Source organism: Rhinolophus ferrumequinum, chromosome 7 (assembly GCF_004115265.2).
Source record: "Rhinolophus ferrumequinum isolate MPI-CBG mRhiFer1 chromosome 7, mRhiFer1_v1.p, whole genome shotgun sequence".
In the NCBI taxonomy this organism is placed as follows: Eukaryota; Metazoa; Chordata; class Mammalia; order Chiroptera; family Rhinolophidae; genus Rhinolophus; species Rhinolophus ferrumequinum.
The window spans coordinates 73,510,235-73,536,231 of NC_046290.1; the positions used below are offsets into that span (position 1 = coordinate 73,510,235).

At 33.0% G+C, this 25,997-nt stretch overlaps 1 protein-coding gene across 5 annotated transcripts in view; it reads left to right on the forward strand.

Moving 5' to 3' along the window:
• The window catches only part of FER (FER tyrosine kinase), a 379,119-nt gene that overhangs the window by 239,117 nt on the left and 114,005 nt on the right, over positions 1 to 25,997 (forward strand). For all 5 annotated transcript variants that reach the window (XM_033110848.1, XM_033110846.1, XM_033110849.1 and 2 more), the window contains 3 exons: positions 9,181 to 9,237; positions 13,922 to 14,037; positions 16,629 to 16,723. In XM_033110848.1, the coding sequence (XP_032966739.1) occupies positions 9,181 to 9,237; positions 13,922 to 14,037; positions 16,629 to 16,723 (268 nt within the window). The remainder of the gene's footprint in view (positions 1 to 9,180; positions 9,238 to 13,921; positions 14,038 to 16,628; positions 16,724 to 25,997) is intronic.

Genomic DNA, 25,997 nt, shown 5'->3' on the forward strand with positions numbered 1-25,997 from the left:
CCTATAGGACAGAAAAAATACTTTTACACTTTTATTTCTTGTATTCTAGTCTCTTATAGTCACTTTTAATTCAGTGATTTATTGATTTCTTTAATGCAACACTAAACACATATCATTAAAGTAATTATGCAATTCATGCTTAATATCAGTTCTAAGTTCCTAAAGTTCATTATTATGTTAGGCTACATTCATGAAGACTACCATGGTTTATTTTTTTAATCATTATGAAACAGATTTGAAAAATTTGAAAGATGTTTAGTTGATTATTTACCGTGTTATTATGATTGTTTGGTTGTTATACAAATTTTACGCTGAACCCACAATTTTGACCAATAACAGTCTTAATTACTTAAGGTCTGATATTTAAGTTGTAAAAAGAAAAAGTCAAGCTAACGTGAGTTCTACAGTTCCTCTGTCATCTACTTATCATACCACTGAGATTTATCACAAAGACAACTTTCAACAAAGTTGCCCATAAAAGTACCAAACAAAAGAAAACAACCCCTACCCATCTCAAATATAAAAACTACCCTCAGAAAACTGGGATGTATTATTATATTTAAAAGTTCAATGAAAACTTTTTAAATAATCACTTGGGAACGTCGATGTCCTCCCACATTTTTCTTTTTAGAAATTTACTGTTTCCCTGTTAATTACATTAAATATTTCTCATAGTTTCACTTACTTTGCTTTTAAATTAGAGTTGCCAATTTCTTCTTTTCTTTATTTAAGTAGGTATAACTGGTGCTACCTTTAAAATTTAAACAAATTTCTTCCTACATTTAATGGGTATTTTGGACTCTGCAGTATTTTTTAACCTAATTATGGAGGCCACAAGATTTTCAGGAATAGAATACAAATGAACTTGACATATCCTAAAGCCTTGAGTGAGAAATGTTGCCATGACAACCATGTTTTAAAATTGTACTTAAAACTACCAATAGAAATAATTTACACTCCTAATAGAGGCTTCTAAATTGGGACTTGGACAACTACATGTAATGCAGTTACCAAATGGGTTGAATTTCTGGGATGTGAGCAAGCTGGAATCAATCTTATTGCCATAGAGATGGTTGGGAGGAGTTGTATTACTAAAGATGCAAGGTGTGCTCTAGGCAGAATTCCCATGTCTGCCAGTCTGAGTTGCCTCAAGCCCATATGTTCTTAGCTCAAGATGATTCAATTTTCAGAGCTGCTTCATTGACCTTCAATTCTATATAATTCAATGAGAAAGTCATTTTGGAATTCATTTTATATTAGATATAGCAGTCATAGATCCAAATGAGACTTTATATGAAATTCTTCACCTCTAGGGTAGTTCTATAGTTTGGCATGAATTGGCTCTCTGGAAACATAACACATGTATCGTATATCATACATTAATATCTAAGGAAAAAATGCATACACCATCAATCCTTGAGCAGGCTCACTAGGGGACATAGACAAAAATCCAATTTCAATTGTTGAAAGTCTCTGGAAAAAAAAATTAATAAAAGAAAGTGTCTGGAAACTTTGAAGAGTTAAAAAAATGCATAGAATTTGTTCAGGTTATAGATGTATGTTCTGTTATTTGATTCTTCTTTTCAATTACCTGACATGGTACACTATGTATATAATTTAGACTCAGAAAATTATTGCGCTCAATTTTAGTTAAATGCAATGTTCTTTTACTGGTCTCCTCAGCACAGTACAAGCAAAGCAGAATATGATGGAACATTGGACTAGGAGAAAAAAGATCAAGGTTCTTATCCCAACTCTATCACTTACCGTATTTCCCTGAAAATAAGACCTAGCCGGACAATCAGCTCTAATGCGTCTTTCGGAGCAAAAATTAATATAAGACTGGGTCTTATATTATAGTAAAATAAGACCGGGTCTTATATTAATTTTTGCTCCAAAAGACGCATTAGAGCTGATTGTCCGGCTAGGTCTTATTTTCGGGGAAACACGGTAGTATCTCTGTGACCATTGAAAAGATTTTACCTTCTCAAGTCATTGGTTTTCACATCTGCAAAATGGAGACAATGATGTATTTCCTGCCAATCTACTGGGAGTTCTTCAGAAATTCAAGAAGCAAGTGTATCTGGAAACATGTTAAAAATGTATTCCTCGCTATCCTTTACAAAACTTTGGATTTCAGACCAATGAAAATACTTGCCTTTGCCTGTATTATGGGCAGACTTTAAATCTGCTCTGAAGCAACTCTAAAAATTATTCAGATTAGTTGAAGAAAGACAGAAATGCATAGTTTTGGGAGTTGTCCTCCCTTTTCCCTTTTAAAAATGAGGAGTCGTTGTAGACCGAATAACTTGATGTTTCCAAATATTTTCTCATTTTGAGAGATAATTGGTAAATGAGAGAAGTATATATTTCTTTCACCATAGTAATGACACATTGGTATTCATGAATTAACATAAGGGGTCTAAGTCAAGTCTGTAGTTTCAACATTGGACAAATTTAATCATTAGAGTTTGAACACAGGTTTGTGGGTATTCGTTTATGGTCACAAATCATAGCAAGCAGATGAAACATTAAACAAATTGTCAACTATTCATTCCTGTCTTAATGCATTTTTTACTTTTGTCTCTGTTTCATTTCTATTGATTTATTCTTTAGTACAACCTTTGTTTTCGTTGAATACTAGTAAATCTGTGAAACCAGGGGAGAAGCTGCTATTCTCGTTTTCTTGGAAGCAGTTAAGAGGTGGTCTGCCTCCAATCCTCTGTTCCTTCTCCAAATTAAGGAAGGATGAAATCTCCTTGCCCCTTTACAGAAAATAGAGCAAAGATAAAGACAAGAAATATGTGGTTTACACTACAGGCGCTCCCAGCTCTGGGGCAGTTGTTAAGGAGGGAGGTTCAGCTCTTTCTGGCCACCCTTGAGTGTCACTTTTCTTTCCCTTGGAGTGAAGGGGAGAAGAAGAGGTCAATAAAGATAATGAGAAAGTCAGGGATCCAGGCTCCTTCAGCAACTTTCCATTTTCCAAACTCCATCTTCCTTAATATCCCTGTTCCCTAACTTACTTTTGAGTTATCTTCTGATGTAATCTCTACTTCTTAGTTTAGTATTTTGTTCCCCCAAGAATAAAGTCATTTAAAACATTGGAGCTCTTTTCATTACCACATCAGTCATCTTCTGGGTCAGAGATGTTAGGTGAAGATTTAGTATCATTATGTACCTAAAGTTGCTTGCCTTTCGCAGGCTCTGGGCAGCCTCAGTGGTAGTATTTCACTTATTATCTAAGAGAGGAGCTGGGAGTAGTTAATCTTTTCAGGGTTTGTGTTAAGTACCACTGCCTCTATCCACATTTCTACAAAAACTGCAGCTATAAAATTCCAATCAAAGCAAATTGCCCCTGAATTCCCCTTGGGGCATTTTATCCCTCCCTCTTACAGACTGAGTTAGTGACAGATCTTAATTCTAAGATTCTAGGCTGCTTCTCTTTTATCTCCATTTTAGCTCAAGCAGATTAAAAGCAACCTTATACTTGACTGAATTCCCCTCAATTTTACTTTTTTTTTTCTTGTTACACGTTTAGTTATCTCCCCTGTCCTTGTATCTACGTACTAATGTGCTTTTCTGCCTATCAGTGGAAAGGTTATTTTTGTGACCTCAGACCATTAGTGACCAGTAGGTAGCAACCATTCCGGCAGTACGAGTCCCATTCCATTCCCCCACCCCTTCTTCCTCCCCACCCTGACAATAACACCCCTTCCAAATAACTCATTAGTCATTGTTTAAATTACAGAATCAAGGGTTCTTTTAATATCCCATCCCAGTAACCAACTATAAAATTTGCCCCAGTTTAGGTATTTGAAAGGATCACTAAACTTCATTGAATGTACTTGCAGAACACATTTATTTGAAAGCAAAGGGACAAACATAAAGGATCTGAGAAGCATCCCAAATACAGCTTCTTCAAGAGGCCTCAGTTGTATACACCCAGACAAGCTGGGTCTGGGTTTGATCATCCACCAGGGTCTGTAAGAGTAGTCTTGGTTTTGAGGCAGCTTACAGGAGAAACTCCCAGCATGCTTTGTATGTCCCCATGCTTATCTAATCAAGCTAAGTTTGTCAAACCATTTAGGCCAGTTGCAAACTCCCCTGAGATCCCAGGGGAGTTTCAGACCGTAATCAATAAAGGCATGAATCATAGATATAACTGTCCTTATCTTGTCCAAGAGCCAAAAATGATATCCCGGCATCCCCTGAGATGAAGACAGAGTTTTTCTATTCCAGCTAGAAATCTCACATTTATTTCTCTTGTTTTTGAATTTTCAATTTATTTACTTCTGCTCTTATTATTACTTTCTTCTGCTAGTTGTGGGATGATTTTGCTCTTCTTTTCGTAGATTCTTAAGGTGGAAGTTTACATTATTGACTTGAGACCTTTCTTGTTCTCTAATTGGACATGCTATAAATGTCTCTCTAAGCACTTACATTAGCTAGATTCTGAAAATTTTGATATTGTATTTTCATTTTTGTTCAGTTCAAAAGGGTTTCTAATTTCTCTTAAGACTTTTTCTTTTACCCATGGATCATTTAAAAGTGTATTGTTTAATGTCCAAGTATTTAGGAATTGTCCTGTTAACTTTGTTATTGATTTCTAGTTGAATTTTGTTATTGTCAGAAAGCATATCTTGCATGACCTCATTTCGTTTACATTTGTTAGGGTTTGTTTTATGACTCAGGCTTATGATACGATTTAGTTTGGTGAATTTTCCCCATGTACTTGAAAAGAGGGTTTTATTCTGTTGTTGAGTAGAATTTTATTATAAATGTCAATTTGATCCATTTGGCTGGTATTATTCAGTTATTTCATATCCTTGCTGATTTTTCTCTTTACTATTATATATTACTGAGAGAGGAATGTTGAAGTCTCCAATTACAATTGTAAAATTGTCTTTCTCCTTTCAATTCTGTCAATGTTTTCTTCATTTTGAAGTATCTGGTTGAAGCATAGACATTTAGGATAATTATATTTTCTTGGTGAATTGACACTTTTATCGCTATGAAGTTTTTCTGTTTATCCGTATGTAATTTTCTTTGTAGTCTACTTTGACATTACTAGAGGTGGTCCAGTTTTCTTATGATTTATGTTTACATGTATGATAAGTGTGTTCCTTTAGACAACATAGTTGACTGATTTTAAAATTCCTTCTTACAATCTTTTAAATGGTGTATTTAGACAATTTACATGTAATGTAATTGTTGATATGTTTGGATTTAGGGGTATAATTTTTTTTTCTGTTCTGTTTTTTGTTTCTTTTTCTCCTGTCATACCTTCTATTGAGTTTTGAATACTTTGTACTATCCCATTAATTTTTTTTTGTATTTTTGATTGTATAGCTTTTTACTGGTGTTTTTTGTTTTTTGTTTTTTTTTGTGGTTGCTCTAGGAATTACCAAAAACATATTCATTCACAGTTTACCAAGAATCAATATTGTAAGACTTCAAGTAGAATGCAGAAACTTGATCCCTGTAAGGATATGTATACCTTCTCCTTTCTGTTGTACTTGTGTATTACATCTACATCAATTGAAAATCTCATCAGAAAATTTATAATTTTCCTTTCTTCCTGTTGAGAACACTTTAAAGAACTCAAGAAAAGAAACATCTATTATATTTACTTAAGTATTTACCATTTTCATTATTCTTTTATTCCTGATATCTCATTTCCATATGGCTAAAGAACTTCCTTTAGCAATTTTTTTTTTTAAGAGTAAGTCTACTGGTAACTAATTTCTTAGTTTTCTTCTATCTGAGAATATATTTAACCTTCATTCCTGAAAGATAGTTTTCTGCATATAAAAAACTGGATTTGACTTTCTTTTTCTTTTAATACTTAAAAAATGTTCTACTTCTTCTTGGCCTACATGGTTTCTGATGATACATCTCCAGTCATGTTGATGGTTGTTCCCCTGTAAATAACGGGTCATTTCCTCTAGCTGCTTTAAATATTTTTCTTTGCCTATGGTTTTAACAAATGCAATTATGTTTTATACAGGCATTGAGTTTTTGCTTTCTGGGGTTAGTTGAGTTTCTTGAACCTGCAGGTCTATATCTTTTACCAAATTTAGGGAGTTTTTGGCCAGTATTTCTTCGAATATTTTCAGCACAATAGTCCTTTTTGTATCCTTATGTGACTTTGATATGAATGTTAGACCTCTTGGTATTGCCCCACAGATCCTTGGTGCTGTTCATTTTTCTTTCTCTCTGTAGGTTACATTGAATGATTTCTATTGACCTGTACTCTATGAACACTAAAATTTGGATTTCATATAATTTTTGTATGTCACAAATTTTTCTCCTGTTTTAAACCATTTAAAAAAGAAAAAAAGTTTTTTTTAGATCATGGGCCAGGCAAACAGGCAATGAGCCCATTCGGCCCACAGGCTTGGTTTGCCAATCTCTGATTTAGTCCCTCAGTGATGAAGATGAGTAGATGGTAGGTTTTAATTCCTTCCATTTCCAGGTTGCCTTTTCTACCACAGTATGGTATCTTTGACATCCTTGTTAAAGTCTAGGGTATTTTATAAGGGCCTGTTTCATTCAATCTATTGGCTGCTGCTTTCACAACTAGAATATGCACTTAGGGTAAAAGTAGCTCAAAAAGACTTAGCTACTTTTCTTAACCTAAACTGCAGTTCTTCACTATTTTAGAGCTCTCCAATCCTCCTAAACAGGAGTTTGTTTTTGTTTTTACATTTGTAGCATTTTCAGTGGTTTGCAGTGGGAGAGTTTGTCTGATCCACTCTTTTTAACCATGTTTGAAGTAGAAATGCTCTCGATAAATCAGTTTTGCAACTTTAAAATAACTCTCCTGCCTGTCAGACTACATTCTTTGAGGAATAGCTTTTGATTATATATATGGAGGGGAAGTTAAACCCCAAGTGCTACTCAAATGGAAAGTAATATTTTTTATACTTGCTTAGTTTTAGTTTTTATTTTTTTAAATCAACTTTATGAATATATAGTTTACGTAGAACAAAATGCGCAGATTTTAAATGTATATAGTTCAATGAATTTTCAAGAAATCGAATGTTTCCATAACCACCCAAAATTCATTCTTTCCCTTTTGCTGTCAGTCTTCCCCAAACCCCTGCCTCAGGCAGTGCTCTGATTTATGGCATTAGAGATTAATTGTCCATCTCTAGAAATTTATATAAATGAATCCATTATGTATGTATGCATGTATATAAAGTATATCTGGCCTTACTAGCTCAGCAAAATGTTTTGCAAATACTCTGTTGTTGTATGTATCTTTAGTAAATTCCTATTTATTGCTGAATAATAATTGTCTGAATACAAGTATACCAAAATTTGTCAATCAGTTTTCCTTTTGCTGGACATTGATATTGTTTGGCTATTATAAATAGAGTTGCCTTAAACATTTATTGATGTCTTTCTGTGGATATAGGTTTTCATTTCCCTTAGGTTAACACCTAGAGGTATACTTTCTGAATCATAAAGTAGGTGTATATTTAAGTTTATAAGAAACTGCCAAATTGTCTTCCAAAATGGCTTGTACCATTTTGCATCCTCATTAACAATGTAGGGAGACTGTTTTTCTACATCTTTGCTGTTTCATAGTATTGTTAATCTTTTTTATTTTAATATTCTAATATGTTTGAAGTGGCATCTTATTGTGGTTTGTATTTGTATGTCACAGAAGACTAATGATGTTAAACATCTTTTGTCTATTGTGCTTTTTGTCTATTCATCCATCTTTTGTTAACTTTTTTCCCAATTTCTTAAAATTTGATTGTTATTGATTTATGAGTTCGCTGTATGTTCTAAATACAAATTATTTATCAGATATATTTTGCAAAGAGGTCATCCCAGATTTTAGTTTGCCTTTATGTTTACAAAATGATGCCTTTCAACGAACAAGTGTTTTTAATTCCAGTCATTTGTTTCTTTTGTAGCTCATGCTTTTTGTGTCCTGTCTACAATCTTTATGTACTCACTTGGTTGTGAAGATATTCTTCTGTGTTTTCTTCTAGGTCCTTAATAGCTCTAAGTTTGTATTTAGATTGAAGACTATACATGTAAACTGTTGTTTTTAAAGTCATGTTGTTCCCTTTGTTGATCTATCCGAGGGTAGTGTTTGTTTGAGTGTTTGTACGTGGTGTTTCGGAAAGTTAAGGGCTTTAAATGGCTGTGCAGAACACTTTAAGCCATAGTTAGGGTGGCTTTTTACTTCAAGAATTTTGATTACTTGTTATACCTCATTCTGGAGCTCATAATTACATTTCAGTTTGTGTTATGGGGGAACACTACATTTTAACATTAATAAAAAAAGAAATCCTGAATAAAATAATACCCTAGGATTTTCTTTTTCTTTCCTCTCTTCCCCATGTCTCCCTGTTTTTCCTTCCTTCTTTCCCTTCCTTTTTTTCCTCTCTATTTCTCCCTTGCTACATTCCTTTTTCATTCTTCATTTAAAAAACAAAAACAAAAAACCTAACAAACAAATAACCCTCTATGCCTTTCTAACATTATGGTGTTATGTCATTTAATAGCTGAGATTTTAGATGATAAAACAATTCCCTAAGTAGTAATTAGTTCTGGAGATCAGATAATGGGATGTTCTTTTATAATGGCATGTTCGCATCAATGGTCTTATGTACCCGAGTTTTGTTGCTTTATTATACTACAGGAAATTATTTAAGAAAGATAGGAGACTCTGTCCAGTGTCATAAACAGCTATCACTCATGGCTAGTTAATACATGGAAAAATTAACTCTTAGTAATATGGTTCAGATAGAAAAAGAATTTTCTATGATCAAGGGAGTATTGGAAATTTTGTATTATAAAATGAAATTCTCTCATGTACTTATGGACCCAACTTTTTTGAAATGACAAATAATAGCATAGCCTAAGTTTTATGGGGAGAGCAAAGTACATGCTATGCTCTAGTTCCAGGGACACCATCATTTGGAAGGCTAAGATTTCTGACAGAAGTTTGCTATAATGTAAATTTTAAAATCCTATTGTGCAGTAACATTTCTTAAATTGGTTTTATAGCTTGTTGAGGTTACAACTTCTTGGTGTACTGTAGATTGAATGGCCTGAATGAAATATCCCCTTAGGTCTACTTCCCATTTCCTTAAAATGCATGCTACAGGTTATGTACTTTTGCTTGGGCTAAAAAGCTGTTCTTTTTCTTTGCCATAGGATAAGAAATGGGTTCTCAATCACGAAGATGTCACTTTGGGAGAATTACTGGGCAAGGTATGTATGTAATCAACTGAATGAAATAACCAAAAGTCTTCATACTGATTGTGAACTCTGCAGGTTTTTCATTTTCTTCAAAGCCTTCTTATATTCCAGCACACAGCAAAGCACATTCCCACATCAACCGAGAGGAACACAATACCACATCTGTTATAAGTGCTGTGAGGTTCACTGAAATAGATGTGTAAAATCTGTGCAAGGTTTAAAGATGATCCTTGACTTTTAGAAATAGTATAGGTGTGTTTTCCTCTGGAAGGATTAAAAGCCATAATGGTTTTATTACTGTTGTAGCAAAGCCAAAACTAGTGATCTGAGATGTAAAAAGAAACTGAAATAATGAAGTTTAAATAAACACCTTATAGTCTTGTTCCATTTGTTTCTATTTATATATGATAGTTCAGAAAAGGTGAAATACTGCTCTTCGGGATTTCAGGATTGTGTATATAATCATAGTATATAACAACATTAGACACATTATTTCATCTAAAAATTATGTGGATTAGACACGTTTCAGTATAATATTTATTGTGGAGCTAGTTCTATTAATAGTCAAAAAGGGCAGCTATATTAGATGAAGGTTCTTTTCTTCCAATCTAGTTGAAAGTTTCTTCCAATTCAGAGGCCATATAAATGGCCATATATTATGTCTAATAATGATGGCAGACATTTAATAGTTATTAATCAAATGGACTATTTGCAAATTTATTGTTTACAATTGAGTTCGATAGGTAAATATTAACTTCTTTGTAAATGACTTATTTAGTGATGTTTCCATTTGAAAGTTTGAATTGAGTTTAGTTTCATAACACAATGTGAAAAATAGTAAAAATCCAGGTATTTCGGAAAATTGTTATTCATACATTTCTGAGCGATCAGTTCTAGATGTAAGGCTTAGCGTTTTCAGTAAAAATGATTATTCATCACCTCTTTGTTTCCAATGTAAACTACCTGAATTGATAAATTTCCCCTTAATTTTTTTTTAACTCTGGTATATTTTAAGAAAGTAAATCACTATAGAAATAATCTACTTCGCAGAATTCTTATTAGTATTTCAAAATATCTTTTCCAAATGGAAGCATGAAATTACTGTTGGAAGGTAGTTTCTATTGACTGCAAGCACTTATTTAGTAAGTAAATTTTAAAGCATTTCAAGCTAAAAGTAGTAACTGATGTGTTTATTTCTTCTGTGATATACTCATCATTCTTAAGGAAATATTCTTTCTGTTTCTTTAGGTCAGTAATTCAGTAGCATTGATTGGGTCAAAATTTATTACAGAGATTAAATAAATTTCCATGAAAATACAATTAAGTAATAAATTGTAAAATTAAACCACTTACTGAAATAGAATGTGTCGAAAAGGACAGATTTTTTTAGTACTCAGGAGAAAATATTTTCAGTTAAAGGGAAATATTTCAGTTATTTTTATGTTTGGTTTAATATGTGAAATATGGCGAATATTTTCTCAATGACAGGCAGTAGCATGATATCAGTTTCAATAAATTTAATCATTTTTAATATAAGACTGCAACTTTAAAGACAATGGTATAGCTTAATTTCAGATAATTTTTTTTTGAGTAGAAAATGATTTGTCATTTAATATTTTCACTACCTATTCTGAATAAAAATTTATGTATACTGCTTGAGAATGCATGAGTAAGAGAATTAATTGTAGTTCATACACTACAGACTTTGGAATTTAGTAGTAATATAAGTCTGAGACAGGGATTCTAACTTTTTTATTGAGCCCTATATTCTTAGTTGACAATACTTGATATATACTTGGTTATTGAATTCTCAAATATTTGTTGAATTCCTGATATGGGCCAGGGACTCTTCTGAACAGCAGGGATAGATCAGTGAACAAAGCAGACAAATATCCTTTGCCTTTTGGAGCTTAGATTCCATCTAATGGGGGAAGATAGAAAAACAATAAACATAACAAAGAGTAAACTTTATAATGTTAAAAGGTCTAAGTTCTGTGAAAAATATAGAGAATTTAGGAGTCCTATTGGTCAGAGTTGCAATTTTTAATTGGAAAATCTGGGTAAGCCTTATTGAAATCGTTACTTTCTAATAAAAACTTGAGGAGGTGGGATTTAGCCATGTGAACATCTAAGGAATAGACTTCTAGGCAGAGAAAGTAACCAGTGTAAATGTTATTTGAAGAGCAGCAAGGCAGACTGGCTGTAACTGAGAAAGCCAGGAGGAATAAGATGGGACAGGAAGTCAGTGAGGTGGTGAGGAGGGAAGGCCTCAGGAGTGGCCTGATAAGCCTTGTAATTACTTCGGCTTTGATTATGTATGAGAAGATAAGCTGGTGGATGTTTTTGAGGGGAGGAATGGCATGATCTTACTTTTTAGAAAGGTCCCTTTGGCTACTGTGTTGAGAATAGGCTGACAAGTTAGAAGACTAGGAAGCAATTGCATTTAGCTAACGGAACGATGATAGTTGCTGGATCAGGGTGGTGACAGTGGAGGTGGTGAGTAGTAGTGAGTTCTGGAAATGTTTTCAAGGTTGAGCCAGCTGAATATCCGAAGAAGTGTTCTGGGAAGCACAGTCTTTTTCTCAGCATTTGGAGATTCCCCCTTTGACCACTGTTGATAGAGTGGAAGTTCTCGGAGTAATGATTATTGAATGATTGTTTCAATTTTTCAAATGCTTAGTAGATGCCAAGACCTGTTATATAGGGCATAAACCATTAAAAAGGTACAAAGGGGCAATGGGATGTAAGTGTTCAATTAACGGGATACATAATTTTGGGAAGATCAAGAAAATCTTCATGAGTGAAGGGGCATAAGAAATGAACTTAAAGGTTAGTTAACATTTTCCTTGATTGGAGGTGGGTGGTGGTTTTCCATAAAGGAAAAAAAAAAGGCATATCCGGGTGCCAAAAAATGTAGACACATTTTAAGAGATGTTATATATGTATTACTTTTCAAAGTTGAATTGAATTACGAAGCAATGGTAGTATGACGTTTACTCAAAAGATGGCGTTAATCAAATAAATGGTAGCATCATTCATTGTATTACAATTTTAATACAGTTTTTTCCTCTCTTAAAATGTGTATACATTGTTTTGGCACCCTCTGTATTCTGGGATCACTAAGTATTTAAGTTTAGGACAGATGTAACAGTTGGAGGCTATATTGTGAAGAGCTAGACAGAGGCAGAGAAGGCGATGGAAATAGAAGAATGGATATTGAGTAAGACAGTGGTATGATTAAAGTTGTCTCTTGGAAAGATTAATCTGGCCGTGCTGTGGTGGAGGGGTGAGAAAGTGATGATGAGATCACCTTAGGTGAGAAAATTGAGATCTTGAGTCAGGGTAGACTTTGTGAGATGCAAGGAGGAAGACAATAGTATTGTAGCGGTCAAATCTGCATTGCTTGCAGAGAGAAGGATGGTCCTAGTAAATTGAAAAGGTAATTTAGCAAGGAAAAGTCTTCTAATGAGTAAAATAAGTTTTAGATGAGTTGAATTTTAAGTGCTTTGAGCCATTCAGATAAATAGAAGCCCAGCAGCAATAATCATGTATATTAATATCTTCTCTCAGCTCTATTGCTGATGTAATAAATGATCTGATAATTGGTTTCTGGGGGAAGGAACTTGAGAATAATAAACAGGGAAGGGTATGTAGCTCAGATTTTCCATGTCTGACTTATGGTGAATGTATATTATGTTGAATTCATGGTATGTTTACTTTTCATGAAAGGATGATCAATCATTGTTTTCTAATAAATATTTAAAAGTTGATTATTAGATTTAAGAATAATGAATACTATTCCTTAAATTTTTTAGTATACTTAAAATATTAAGTAAAATAAAAATTTTAATTAAAATTTAAGTAAAGTATTAAGTAATGCTTAAAATATTTTGTATTTTAATAATTCTAAATTATTATTTTAGTAACATGTAAAAAAATAGCTGTTGTGTTAGCCTTATATATCTTCTCTGTAATATTTTGGTTTTGTGTTCCTAATAAAAGAAAAATGACTTCAAACGGGAAATAAAGCAATTTAAGTCAAATTACGTTTCAGCCTAGAATAAGGTTAGAAGTTCATATATTTGATAGAAATGAGTTAGTTCACAGGAACACGGGCATTTGTGTGAGCGCCCCCTCTTCCTTGGTACCGTCCAGTGATTGACAGTCTATTATAGTGGCAGCTGACGGTCCATCTGCCTAGGTTCTATTGCCTCTCCCCTATTCTCTTCCTCTCTTGCTCTTCTCTAACTGACATGGCTGTGTGGCTCAATACCAACAGTCACCTCACAGAATCTCTGCTTTATCTTTAAAAATTAATAATTTTTAAAATTTAATAAAATTTAGAGTTTAGGGGATAAAGCCAACTAGGTGGAGTGAAACTTATGTACCTCTGACAGTATCATTCTGAGATTCTCCTTTTATCCTTTTTTTTTGTTTTGTTCAATTTTCCCCCGCAAGTTTCATTTTCAACTGTCTTCAAACCTCAATTCCCCAAATGTGGCTGTGCTGGGTAGTATATTTAAATTTGGAGGATAGGTAAGAGCATTCTCAGTCTTTATTGCCAATTAAAACTCTGAATAATGCTAACAGAGCACTTTGATTAACTCAAAACATGTCATTACATGCTTTCCTTGTATTTTACAATGATTTATGTGTATGTCTTACACCTCAAACAATGATATGTTTGTATTTTCAGGGAAATTTTGGTGAAGTATATAAGGGCATATTAAAGGATAAAACTGCTGTTGCTGTTAAAACATGCAAAGAAGATCTTCCTCAGGAACTGAAAATAAAATTTTTACAAGAAGCCAAGTGAGTTGTCTACAGTGATTTAAAATATATATTTGTAACATAAGTGAGTCATTAAAATATGAGTTGGTAGATATTTTAATTTGTGATTTGCTGAAGTATAAATAAACTTGCAAATAAACTTGCAAATAAACCCTTATAAGTAAGCACATATACAAACGTGTAAACAGAAAGTTTCAATGTTTAAGTGAGACTGTAGGTCAGTTTGGCAATTACAGTCAAAAGAACCAGATGCTAAAAAGCAGTAAGTGAGGATTGTTCAAGTCCTTAAAAATATTGAAATATTTTTTTTTGCTTTTATCATATGTGCATATGCATATATATGTAATATGCAATGTTGTGATTGTCCTTATAATAAAAATATTACTGTATTATATACATAAATATATAATTTACATATATATTTAGATATATAATTATATCTCTCCTACCCTACTTAGATATTACTGCTTGGTTCTTTTTCCCCCATCTGTTGTTTTCTTTTCTGAGAACCTCAAATGTCTTTTTTAACTCAGTCTGGCATTTGTTCCAAAATTTGCATTTTGTTTCTTTTCCAATTGATCTTCTAGGATGATTGTCGTCTCTTTTTCTTTTATCAGCTAAAATTTACTGTTCCAAGTTGCTACCCCTGTATTGCAAGTAGTTAAAACTATTCTGTTAGTGGTAAAAATGTAGTTTATATAAGAAAACACAAAACAAATGGAGAGGTCCTTTGGACAGAGTAAGGATGGACATATAGTTGGGAGATGGATGGATGGATGGATGGATGGATGGATGGATGGATGGATGGATGGATGGGATGAATGGGGGAGGAGGAGGACACGTGGATCCATAAATTGTTGGGGTAAATGGAGGGAAGGAAAGAGGTGTATGTGGTGGGGGGGACATCTTCCAAAGTGGCATAGTGTGTAAAATTGAAGTTTCTGTAAAGTGCCATGGGAGAACAGAGGACATCGCAATGAGAGAGCTGAGTTCATGGGCATGGAACATTTTGAAGTACATTTCTCCATTTATCTAAAAATGAATATTAATCACAGTGGATTAAACTAGCTGTGCACATTTAGTAAATATTATCTATAGAATAAAATTGAAACATTTTTTTATGTATACTGACAATTTGAAAAAAAAATACTCTGATAAATTTAAAGTCATGCTATCACAATTTCAAATCCAGAGGTTCTTTGGTTTACAGTTATTCATAGATATTCTTATGTCACAAGTTATATCTAACAGTTTCAAAAATATTTCCTTTCCAATTTGTGAAGTGTTTTATTGCAAAATAGATTAATTTCCTTTTCTAAAGTGAGATTATGAAATTTTATCTTAAAAATGAAAATTTTGTCCATATAGACTCTTAGGTATCCTTTACTAGATGATAGAACTGTATATTTAGATATTTAATATTATTTGAGTTCAGGCTGGCTGTTTTGTGGAATTTCTTTACTAAGCAGTTTCCAGCCTCTGAAATGATATTTTAGATTAAAATCAAACATTCTAAAGTTTCCTTTTTCATTCCTTGTAAAAGTGGTAAGCACAAAGTTATTGTCAGAATATTTCCCTTATATCTAGAATTTTTCCCAGCTTATCTTTCATTTATAAATCATATATTTTCAACCTAAAACATTTTTCTTAATGCCATCTCTGTTTTAATTGTATTAGGTTGGTGCAAAAATAATTGCAGTTTTTGCAATTATTTTTAACCTTTTAAACCACAATTACTTTTGCACCAACCTAATATATATACAAAACATAAATTGTTTTATCTTTCTTCAAATTAAGTTGTTTTTTTAATTATCTTAGGAAAGAAAACTGCATCTTTCAAATTTAAGTGAATTGATGTCAATAGGGTAATATGGAATAAAATTTGGTAATAGAAATCATCAGGATAGAGGTCTCTGAAGGAATCTAATTTTCACTCATGCTTGGAGTCCTATAGATGCGACTGTGCTACTTTTATAGCACTCTGAAGTTTTGACTGATCCAAACTAAATCTTCTCTGCTTCAGCTTAAGTTTATATTGAAACGCTGTTATGCAGTTATTGAACCTTTGCGAGTTTTCTCACAACTTTTGAGTTTTTACTATTTTGAAATTATTATCATCATCAAAAAGCATTGATGACTACGTCTAATGGAATGATTACCATATAGTATGTACCAATATGAATTGGATTCTTATTTTTATGTCTTTTAAATCAAGTGTGTACATAAACAAAAAGATCGAACCCTAGCAGCTTACAGTTTTAGATTCACTAATACTTGTCAACTACGCTTTTGTGGGGGTGGCTAAATCCAGAGACTTTGAAGGGAGTTCTACATTTTTAGGTTAAGTAAATTATTCCTATTTAGCATAGTTGTTAGTCTTTCAGAGTGGATATTTAAGAGAATATTCAATTGAATTGAATCGTACGTATATTTTACCAATATTTATCAAAACTTGTAAACATCCCATTTATCATAATTTCGATTCTTACTGAAGTTATAAAAATTGAATTATGCTGATTAAAGTATGTTCTCCTTGTACACACTATTTATGATTATAAATTAATGCTATATTATTTAAATGATAGCTATTCTTACAATTTTCTCTCATGCAGAATTCTCAAGCAATATGATCATCCCAATATTGTCAAACTTATAGGAGTTTGCACACAAAGACAGCCTATCTACATCATTATGGAATTGATTCCAGGTAATAATTAGTTTAGAGATTTCATTGATAACGTTTTAATACCATGTTTTATTACTTCTATTTGTTCAGTCTCTGATTTCTCCTTGTAAAGTTTCCAAGGTTTAACATTTTCCTGATGACAAAGAACTTGTACACATACTTGATATTTTTATCATCTATAATACTTTGCTATATTCTAGAAAATGTCAGCCAACTTTTTTTTAAAAGAGAAAATAAATTATTACAGTACAGTTACACATGGAATTTAGTTATATATAATGTTTATGTGGAAAAGCCTGTTTAGAAAAATAGTCTACTTAGAGTTTGTAAGAATGATACAGTGCTGTCTTATATGTATTAGGTTGGTGCAAAAGTAATTGCTGTTTTTTATAGCTCATTGTATATCGTTTTCTAAGTACGTTACCACACATCCTCATCTTTGGTTGTATATAATAATCACATAATGCTTTGGGTCACTTAGGAACTATGAACTCATTTCACATGTGGACAAAGAAAAAGGTCATCTGTCTTGGCTTTTGTCCTTGTATTTCTTGTGACTTTCAACACCTCCAGCTTTGTTGGTGAACAACTTTCGCCAACAAACAAGGCTAAAATTGTACTGATACAGTACGTTTTTAAGTTGTTTTCATTTCATGTTGTAGAAAATATAATCAGAGGTAAAATTGATCTTTATGAGATTTATAAACAGTATTTAATAACCAGAAAGAATTTGCTCTTACCTTTAATGACTTTTTACTCGTTTTAAAAAGAAGTTTAAAGTTAGAAATATGAAAAATATTTCTAACAATATATATTAAATAAACTTGATATTTTAGATTGGCCATTAAATACTGTTTACATACTTCTTTCATTATTTATGGATAATGAGTCTCATTTTATCACACTGGTTTGCTTGCTGTTGGAATATTTCTTGGTGTTATCATATAACTGCAGTATTTCTAGAGCATCATCATCATCTTCATCCTTCCCAAGATGGCATTGTCTGTTTTAGGGCATTAGAGTGTATATTTACATGGTTTACACTGTTACTTATTTCTTACAGTGCCTTTCAATAGAATTATGAAAAAATGATAAGAGTACAGTCTAAAATTAAAAACAATTGACTAGCCTGTAATTTTAATTAAAATAGGATATACAAATATTATAAAAACGTTCACATCTGTGCAGATGAAGCCTCAGTTAATAAGAGACGTCAACAACGAACTTAGATTTGTGAGTAGGGGCAGACTTAATGATAAAAAGTGATTTTTGGTTTTACCATGTGTGATTAAAGGACCATGCATGACAATATCTTGATGGCAGGGCCAAGTTGAATAAAACAGAAGATAGCTTTGCAGGAGAGCCAGGGATGTGTTTATCTGGGCACTGACTAGTAACTTCTATTGATAATTTTTTAAATGAATAAGAATAAATTTCATTAGAAAATTCAAAATGTAATGGAAGGTATAAATTAAAAACGGAAACCTCCCACTCAACTATTTAAAGCTCATTGTTATTTAGTTTCTTTGGTTTCTTATCCAAGAAAATGTTTAATGCAGGTAACTTGTCTTTATGCAAATCCCTTTATTAAAAAATCATAACACTTTCAGATCTTATTTCTTTTATTAATATAACTTATGGTTTCATTGCTTTATATTCTTCCATGTAGTTCTACCTTTTCTTTATAATGGCTGCAAAGTATTCCATTTTATGGATCTATATAATTTAACCAATCCTCTACGTGTATTTATGGATACTTTGGTTGTTTTGATTTTTATTATTTGTTTCTTGTTGTTGTTTTACAAACAATGAATATCTTTGGACTCATAAAAATCATTTTGAAATTGGCTAAATTTTCAACAGTGGGATTGTTAGATCTGAGTTTGCATGCATTTTCATTTATGGTAAACAAATTAGCTTTCTATTGTGGCATAACAAATAACCACAACCTAGCAGCTTTAAACAACATCCATCTATTACCTCACAGTTGTGTAGGTAAGAAATCCAGGCAGGCCTGACTGGGTTCTCTGCTCAGGGTACCAGAAAGCCAGAACTCAGATGTCAGGGTAAGCTCTTATCTGGAGGCACTGGGGCAAGAACTCACAACCAAGCTCCTTCAGGTTGGGGGCAGAATCCTGTTCCTTGCAGCTGAGAAATGCTCTAAGGTTCTCCTTTGCTTGCTGTCAGTGGGGCATCCCCCAGCTTCTGTATTCCTTTTTCCAAGGTCATTTTTATCTTCAGACCCAGCATATCATATCTTTCAAGGGTTTTGAATTTCTGTAACTTCCTCTTCTGTTAGCAGCTTCAGAACACTGCTTTTTGGGGACGGTCTCTTGTGATTAGATCAGGCTCACCTGGATTTAGGGCCTCTCCCTGTCTTTAGGACAACTGTGCCACAGGACAGAATATAATTACAGGAGTGAGACCCAATCATGTTAACATATTCCAGGGAGTAGGGTTGGACATCTTTTGGAGACTGTCTTCAAATTCTGTCTACCACAGTGGATTTTGCTAAATTTTCTTGACTGGTAGTTGCAATATGGAATCTGAAACGACATTGATGTTTTCATTCTCTGTTACGCTGTCTCCATTGGTTGATCCTGCAATTTGAATGCATCTTTTATCCATGCATAATTTTGTAACATCCTACTTTGTCATTTGGAAAATATCAAATGATCAGGTTATGCAGATTTTCCAAATAGTGACATAATTCATTATAAAATGTTAAAAGATCACGTGCTTTAATAACACTACTAGTCTCATTGGAAAAGTAAAGCTATTTGGTTCATGGTGGCAAATATGTGTTTACTTTGTTTGCACATATGTGTTTTCTAAAATTTTAATTTTAATTTGAATATTTGAATTTTATCACTGGCATCAAAAACTGTCACCTTTTTTCCTTAAAGTGTCAGGCTTACTTCATTCTCATTTTTGAGAAAACATCTATCAAATACCTAATTTTTAATAACAATAATTTGTCATTCTTTCTCTTTCTGAAAATAGATTTATGATATGTGATATGTACTTTATATAGGTACACTTTATTGTATTGACAATAAATATTTCACATGTATACACCTGTGAAACCATCACCACAATCAGTGTAATGAACACACTTTTAACCTCAAATTTTTCTCATGCTTCTACTTAGTCCCTTCCACTTGCTGTTCTCTACCCCGTGCCGTCAATCACTCGTCTGCTTTCTGAAACTATATATTAGTATTTCTCAGAATTTTATATAAATGGAGTCAAACAGCCTGTACCCTTTTTATTTTGTTTGATGATTCATCATCTTGTAATATGTATCAATAGTTAATACCTTTTTATTGCTGAGTAGAGTTACATTACATGAACATACCATAGTTTATCCATTCAGCTGTTGATGGACTTTGGGATTTGGAGCTACTGCAAATGAAGCTGATGTGAACATCCACGTACAAGTCTATGTATGGGCACGTGCTCTCATTTCTCTAGGAAAAATACCTAGGAGTAGAATGAATAGATCATATGGAATGTACATGTTTAGGGCACAGCTTTGAAATCTCTAGTACTAAACCAGTTATATCTCACATTCAAATATGAAAATTGGACCAAAATAACAAGTTCAAAAATAATGGACTCATAATTTTGTGACATTTTCAAGTTAAGCTTTGGTAACAAACTCTTCCCACTCACTACTTTTTTTTCTCTCAATATAGTCCTGTGCACTTTTTCCTTTCTCATCAATGAACACATCAGAATATGTAAAGATAAATCAGCAAAAAAGCATGAAGTCCCTGGTAAAAAATATTTCCACTACAGGATAAAAAGCTGAAAAGTATATGGGTTTATCTCAAGTACACAAGTCTTGTCCAACTTTTAAAATCTATTAATGTAATCCATTACATCAACAGGCTAAAAAAGAATGATCACATGGTCATATTAATTGATGGCAGAAAAAGCATTTGATAAAATACAACACCCATTTATGATTGAAAAAAATCAATAAACTAGCTATAGGGGGAAACTTCCTCAACTTGATTAAATACACACAAACACGTGATGTATATATTTATATGATGTAATTCCACTCAGCAATAAAAAGGAATATATATATATATATGTATATATGTGTATATGTGTGTGTGTGTGTGTGTGTATATATATATATATAGCTACCGCTAACATCATACTTAATGGTGGGAAACTTGAAGCTTTTCCACTAAGATCAGGAACAAGGCAAAGATGCCATTCTCACCATTCTGTTTCCATATTATACTGGAAGTCCTAGCTAATGCAGGAAACAAGAAAAGGAAACAAAAGGTATATTGACTGGAAAGGAAGAAATAAAACTGCCTTTTTCATAGAAGAAAATTTGGCATTTTCTTGCAAAACTAACCATACTCTTACTAAACATACACTAACATACAATCCATTAATCACATCTTTAGTATTTACCCAAAGGAGTTGAAAACTCATGTCCACCCAAAAACCTGCACATAGATATTTATAGCAGCTTCATTCATAATTCATAAAACTTGGAAACAACCAAGATATCTTGTACTAGGTAAGTGGATAAACAATCTATGGTACATCCAAACAATGGGATACTATTCAGTGCAAAAAGCAATAGCCATAAAAAGTCATAGAGGAAACTTAAATGCATATTGCTAAGTGAAAGAAGGTGATCTGAAAAGACTACAAGCATAGTGTATGTGCCCGATTGTATGGCATTCTGGAAAAGGGGAAACCACAGAGATAGTTAAAGGTTCAGTGGTTGCCAGGAATGAAGGAGGAGGGAGGGATGAATAGGCAGAGCATAGGATCTTTAGGATAGTGAAACTGCCATGTATCATATAACAGTAGGTAAATGTCATTTTACATTTATCCAGACCTATAGAATGTACAGCACCATGCGTGAATCTTAATGTAAACTGTGAACTTTGGGTGGTGGTGATGCCTCCGTGTAGGTTCCTCAGTTGTAACAAATGTATCATTTCAGTGGTGAGTCTTGAGAATGGGGGAGACTGTGTATGTTGAGGGTCAGGGGGCATGCATGTAGATTACATGGGAAATCTCTGTACCTTCTCATTTTTTCTGTGAACCAAATACTGCTCTCAAAGAATCTTTAAATTGAAAAAAGAGAGAGAGAGAAAATAGACTTTATTGCTTTTGAAAAAGTCTAAGGATCTGTCTTCATAACTTCTCCATTCTCTTAGCTCCTCCCTCCCATTTCAACCTAAAGTGACATATGTCCATGGTCAATGAAAGGCTGTAGGGGGTGGTGATGGAGATCTTAGTGTTCATGAGGGCATGGAAAAAACAACCCTCATACGTTGCTGATGGGACATAAAATGATACAGTCACTTTGGAAAGGTTTCTCATTTCTCAAAGAGTTACATAAATTTTCCCTATAAACTACGATTTCTGATTCTAGGTCATTACCCAAGAGAATTGAAAATCTATTCCCACACAAAAACTGTTTGCAGGTAGTTGTTCATGGCAGCATTATTTATAATAGCCAAAAAGTGGAAACAACCCAAATGCCTATTAACTGATGAATGGAAAAATAATATAGTATATTCATAAATAGATACTATTGAACAATAAAGACAGTGAGCCAATATATGCTGCAGTATAGATGAATCTCAAAAACCTTATGCTAATTAAGCAAGTCCAATGCAAAAGACTGTATGTTGTGTGATTCTATTTCTGTGACATGCTCAGAAAAGATATCTATAAAGCAGATGTGGGGTTTCCTGGGGTTGGGAGTTTAGATGGGGACTGACTATATATACCACCATGAGGGATCTTTTTGGAGTGACGACAGTTTTCTCAACTGGATTGTGGTACTGGTTGTACACTTCTATAAATTTGTCAAAACTCTTCGAATTGTACATTAAGATGGATAAATTTTAGGTTGTAAACTGAATTTCAGTATAGCTCTTAGGTAAAACACACACACACACACACACACACACACACACACAGAACAAAGGCCCAAGGGCCAGGCAGGCTTGGCCAAAAGCTTGGTGCAGCCACTTCTAAGTTATGTGATCTTGGCTCCCTTCCGTGCCTTAGCTCCCTCACCTGTAAAGTAAGAGAAATAGGGTTATTGTAAGGACTAATGTACTGTGATTGTATATAAATACACATTACATATGTATCTGTAGATTTTATATATCTATTTATCTATCTTCGAGTGCTTACTACGTAATAATCATTTTAGGTGTTATCGTTATCATTTTTAGTGATGATTGGCTAAGAGAATAAAGTGAGTCATTAAGATGCTACAAACTTAAGCTCTGGTTAAGTTTCAGTCAGAACTTCACCCAAACTCTGAACCAGCCGCTACTCCTCACTTGAATCCAACCCCTAGGTTTCTCTAGCCCAGAATGACCTGAGAACAAATTGGACAGCATGAGTTTGTCTTTAATTCTTCCCTTTTCACCAATTGTGACTGTTTTGTTTACATAATTTAGTATTTAGCCTTCATGGATCTTTCTTTCCTTATATGTAAAACTAGAGTGGCTAGATTAAGTGGCTCCTAAATTTTAATTCTAACCTATGATATTTAAGTTGTTAGGAAAATTTTTGTTAAATTTGAAGCCTCTCATAAACTCTCAGACTACTCCAAAACACTCTTTCTGTCCTTTCCTCTTTTTACAAACGACGTGGCGGGGAAATAAGCAACTAACTTCATTCTTATGAAAATAGCATAATATATAATATTTTGTAGTTACATAATATTTTAAAATGTCAAAGCACTTTCATTTACATTATGTCATTTGTTCTACCAGGCAGTATTTTTATCCCCATTTACAAATGAGCTAAATGAAGTTTGGAGAGCTTAAAGGGACGTGTTAAATAGCAAGTGGGAAAATAGTGCTCTATTTTCTACTATCATTCAATTTACAAATGGGTCAAAATATATATATAATACTTTTGTGAATTGAACATACAGATGAAAATTCAAATCAGTGTCTACGCACGATACCCTATGGGCAAATACATGAATCCTCGTTCTGTAATTTTTCAGCCTTGTTCATAGATAAGTAAATAGCTATCGCAGTTAACAGAAAAATTTTTATTTGAGTTACTTTTTCTCTACGGGGATCAAGCTGTGGAGGGAAGATTTAGAAAACTGGTAGGTTAAAAGCAAAATTGAATAACTGCTTAGTGTCTAATAGGCAAGCCATTTCAACAATATTATGCAAAGATTTAATATGTTCCTGTTTTCGTTAGATAACTGAACCCGTTGGAATCATAAATCTGAAATATATTTTAACCACAGTAATGTTTGAAGAGATTATAAGCATTTGAGAATTCAAGTGTAGAGTGAATACTCCAAGATGATTCTGTCTTCATTTGAATCATTTCTTGAATTACAAATACTTTATTTATTTACCTGCGTGGCTGTGGGTTACTGGATAAATAAAATCAAACAAAAGACAATTCTAAATGGTACTAAGAAATAAGAACAAAACCAGAAAAGCTCTAATATACTAAAAGATGACCCCCCCCTTTTATTTTACAAACAAGTTGTGTATTACTTAGAAATTCAAATGCAGGAAATGAGGCGAGTTTTTGTTTGTTTAAGTGACAGACATGACTTAAAGGAATATTTATGGTCTGGGCATCTGTCATTTGTTTTCATATATGTGGTTAAATTAGGGTTGCCACAATGATGAATAGGAGACAAAAGCACCTTTATCTCTATGTACAACGAGCAGTGTCTCTGTAGATAATGGCTAGAGGATTAATTTTAGCAAGCCTTAACAAAATGTCAGTCTTCACCTTTTCCTTCACTAGAGACTTGTCGCTGCCGCCTCCTTTCTGACCTGGATGTTCTCTTTGAATTTAGTACTTCCTGGAACTAACTGAATGTTGTACGTTCCTTGGCTTACACAGATATGTGCCCCGGGACAATCCCCAAATTTATCTTAATTTCAAAATGAGTTACGGCCTTGGAACTTCTAAAATTATTGAAGACTTTTTAGCATGTTTTAGTCATCATCAAAATATATTTCACCTCTAAAACATGCTTTTAAAAAGGGATTAAATTCATATAGTTTATATTGCCTAGAATTTAGCTTAGAAATCTGGACATGTTTATTATCATTGGCATAAATATTTCTTTCAGTAGAAATCTTCCCATTGTCAGAATTCCTTTTCTTTTAATTATTTCTGTTTGTAATTTCTATAGGTAATTTCACTAATTTTTATTAGCAGATTAAATTCTTTTTAAAAATAAACATTTTATCCCGCCAATTCATCCTGAAATTTGATTATTTTTATGTGATTTTAACAGGATCAGTTTCAAGTTATGTGACATAACCGCAATAGGAGGTTATTATGGTAGTCACTGGAAATGACAATTCCTGTTCCTTAGATAAAAAACTCCCAGTGTTTTGGCCCTGGATGCTTGCCTGGCATTTGTTTCTTCCACTCATCATAAATGTAGAAAAGGTAAATTGTGCCAACCAAAGATTAAGGAACATGGCTCCTGGCATTCACTAAAAGAGAGTCCTCAAAATCTGAGCTGGCACCTTGCCTTACATAGATGTAACCCTTCGGCAGTTGTATTAGGTTGGTGCAAAAGTAATTGCAGTTTAAAAGGTTAAAAATAGTTGCAAAAACTGCAATTACTTTTGCACAAACCTAATACAATAATATTACTTCACAGCAGTAAATTTTGATATCAAGGGAAAGGACCACAGAGTAATTTTCAAATTAATATTTTGTACCAAAAATTATGTCAGCTCAGTGGCTGAATTTTTTATGTTGCCAATAATTACTAAAGAACAACCTAGTTTTGTGCACTTTATTTATTACTTTGTGTTGTTTGGAGATGTTGATAGGATAGTCTTTTAAAACAAATTTGATAGGAGTCTCAATGAGTGTAATTATAAAGTAGTCCCTTCAATTTGGGAGAACGGGTAACTTTTCTTTTTTTAATATATTAACTGATGTTACAATATCTAAACGTAGACATTGGTCTTTATTTTGTAGTTCAAGTATATGACATTAATGAAAAGCAAAATAAATGCACTTGGTTGCCATCTTAAATCACAGATGATAGATTTTGATATAATTAAAATACTTCCAAAACAGCATTTGGAAAGGATAACATCTTCAAATTGATATTTCTTTCTCAGCTAAATGATACATTGGGTTGCCCTAATGTTTCATTTGCTGCCTAATATCCCAAAGCAAATGCAGATAGAATAGTTTAAACTGACCTTGTCTCCAGACACTGAAAGCACTAATCTCCTTTGAAATTACTTTATTTAACTTACACATGACATAAATTGAC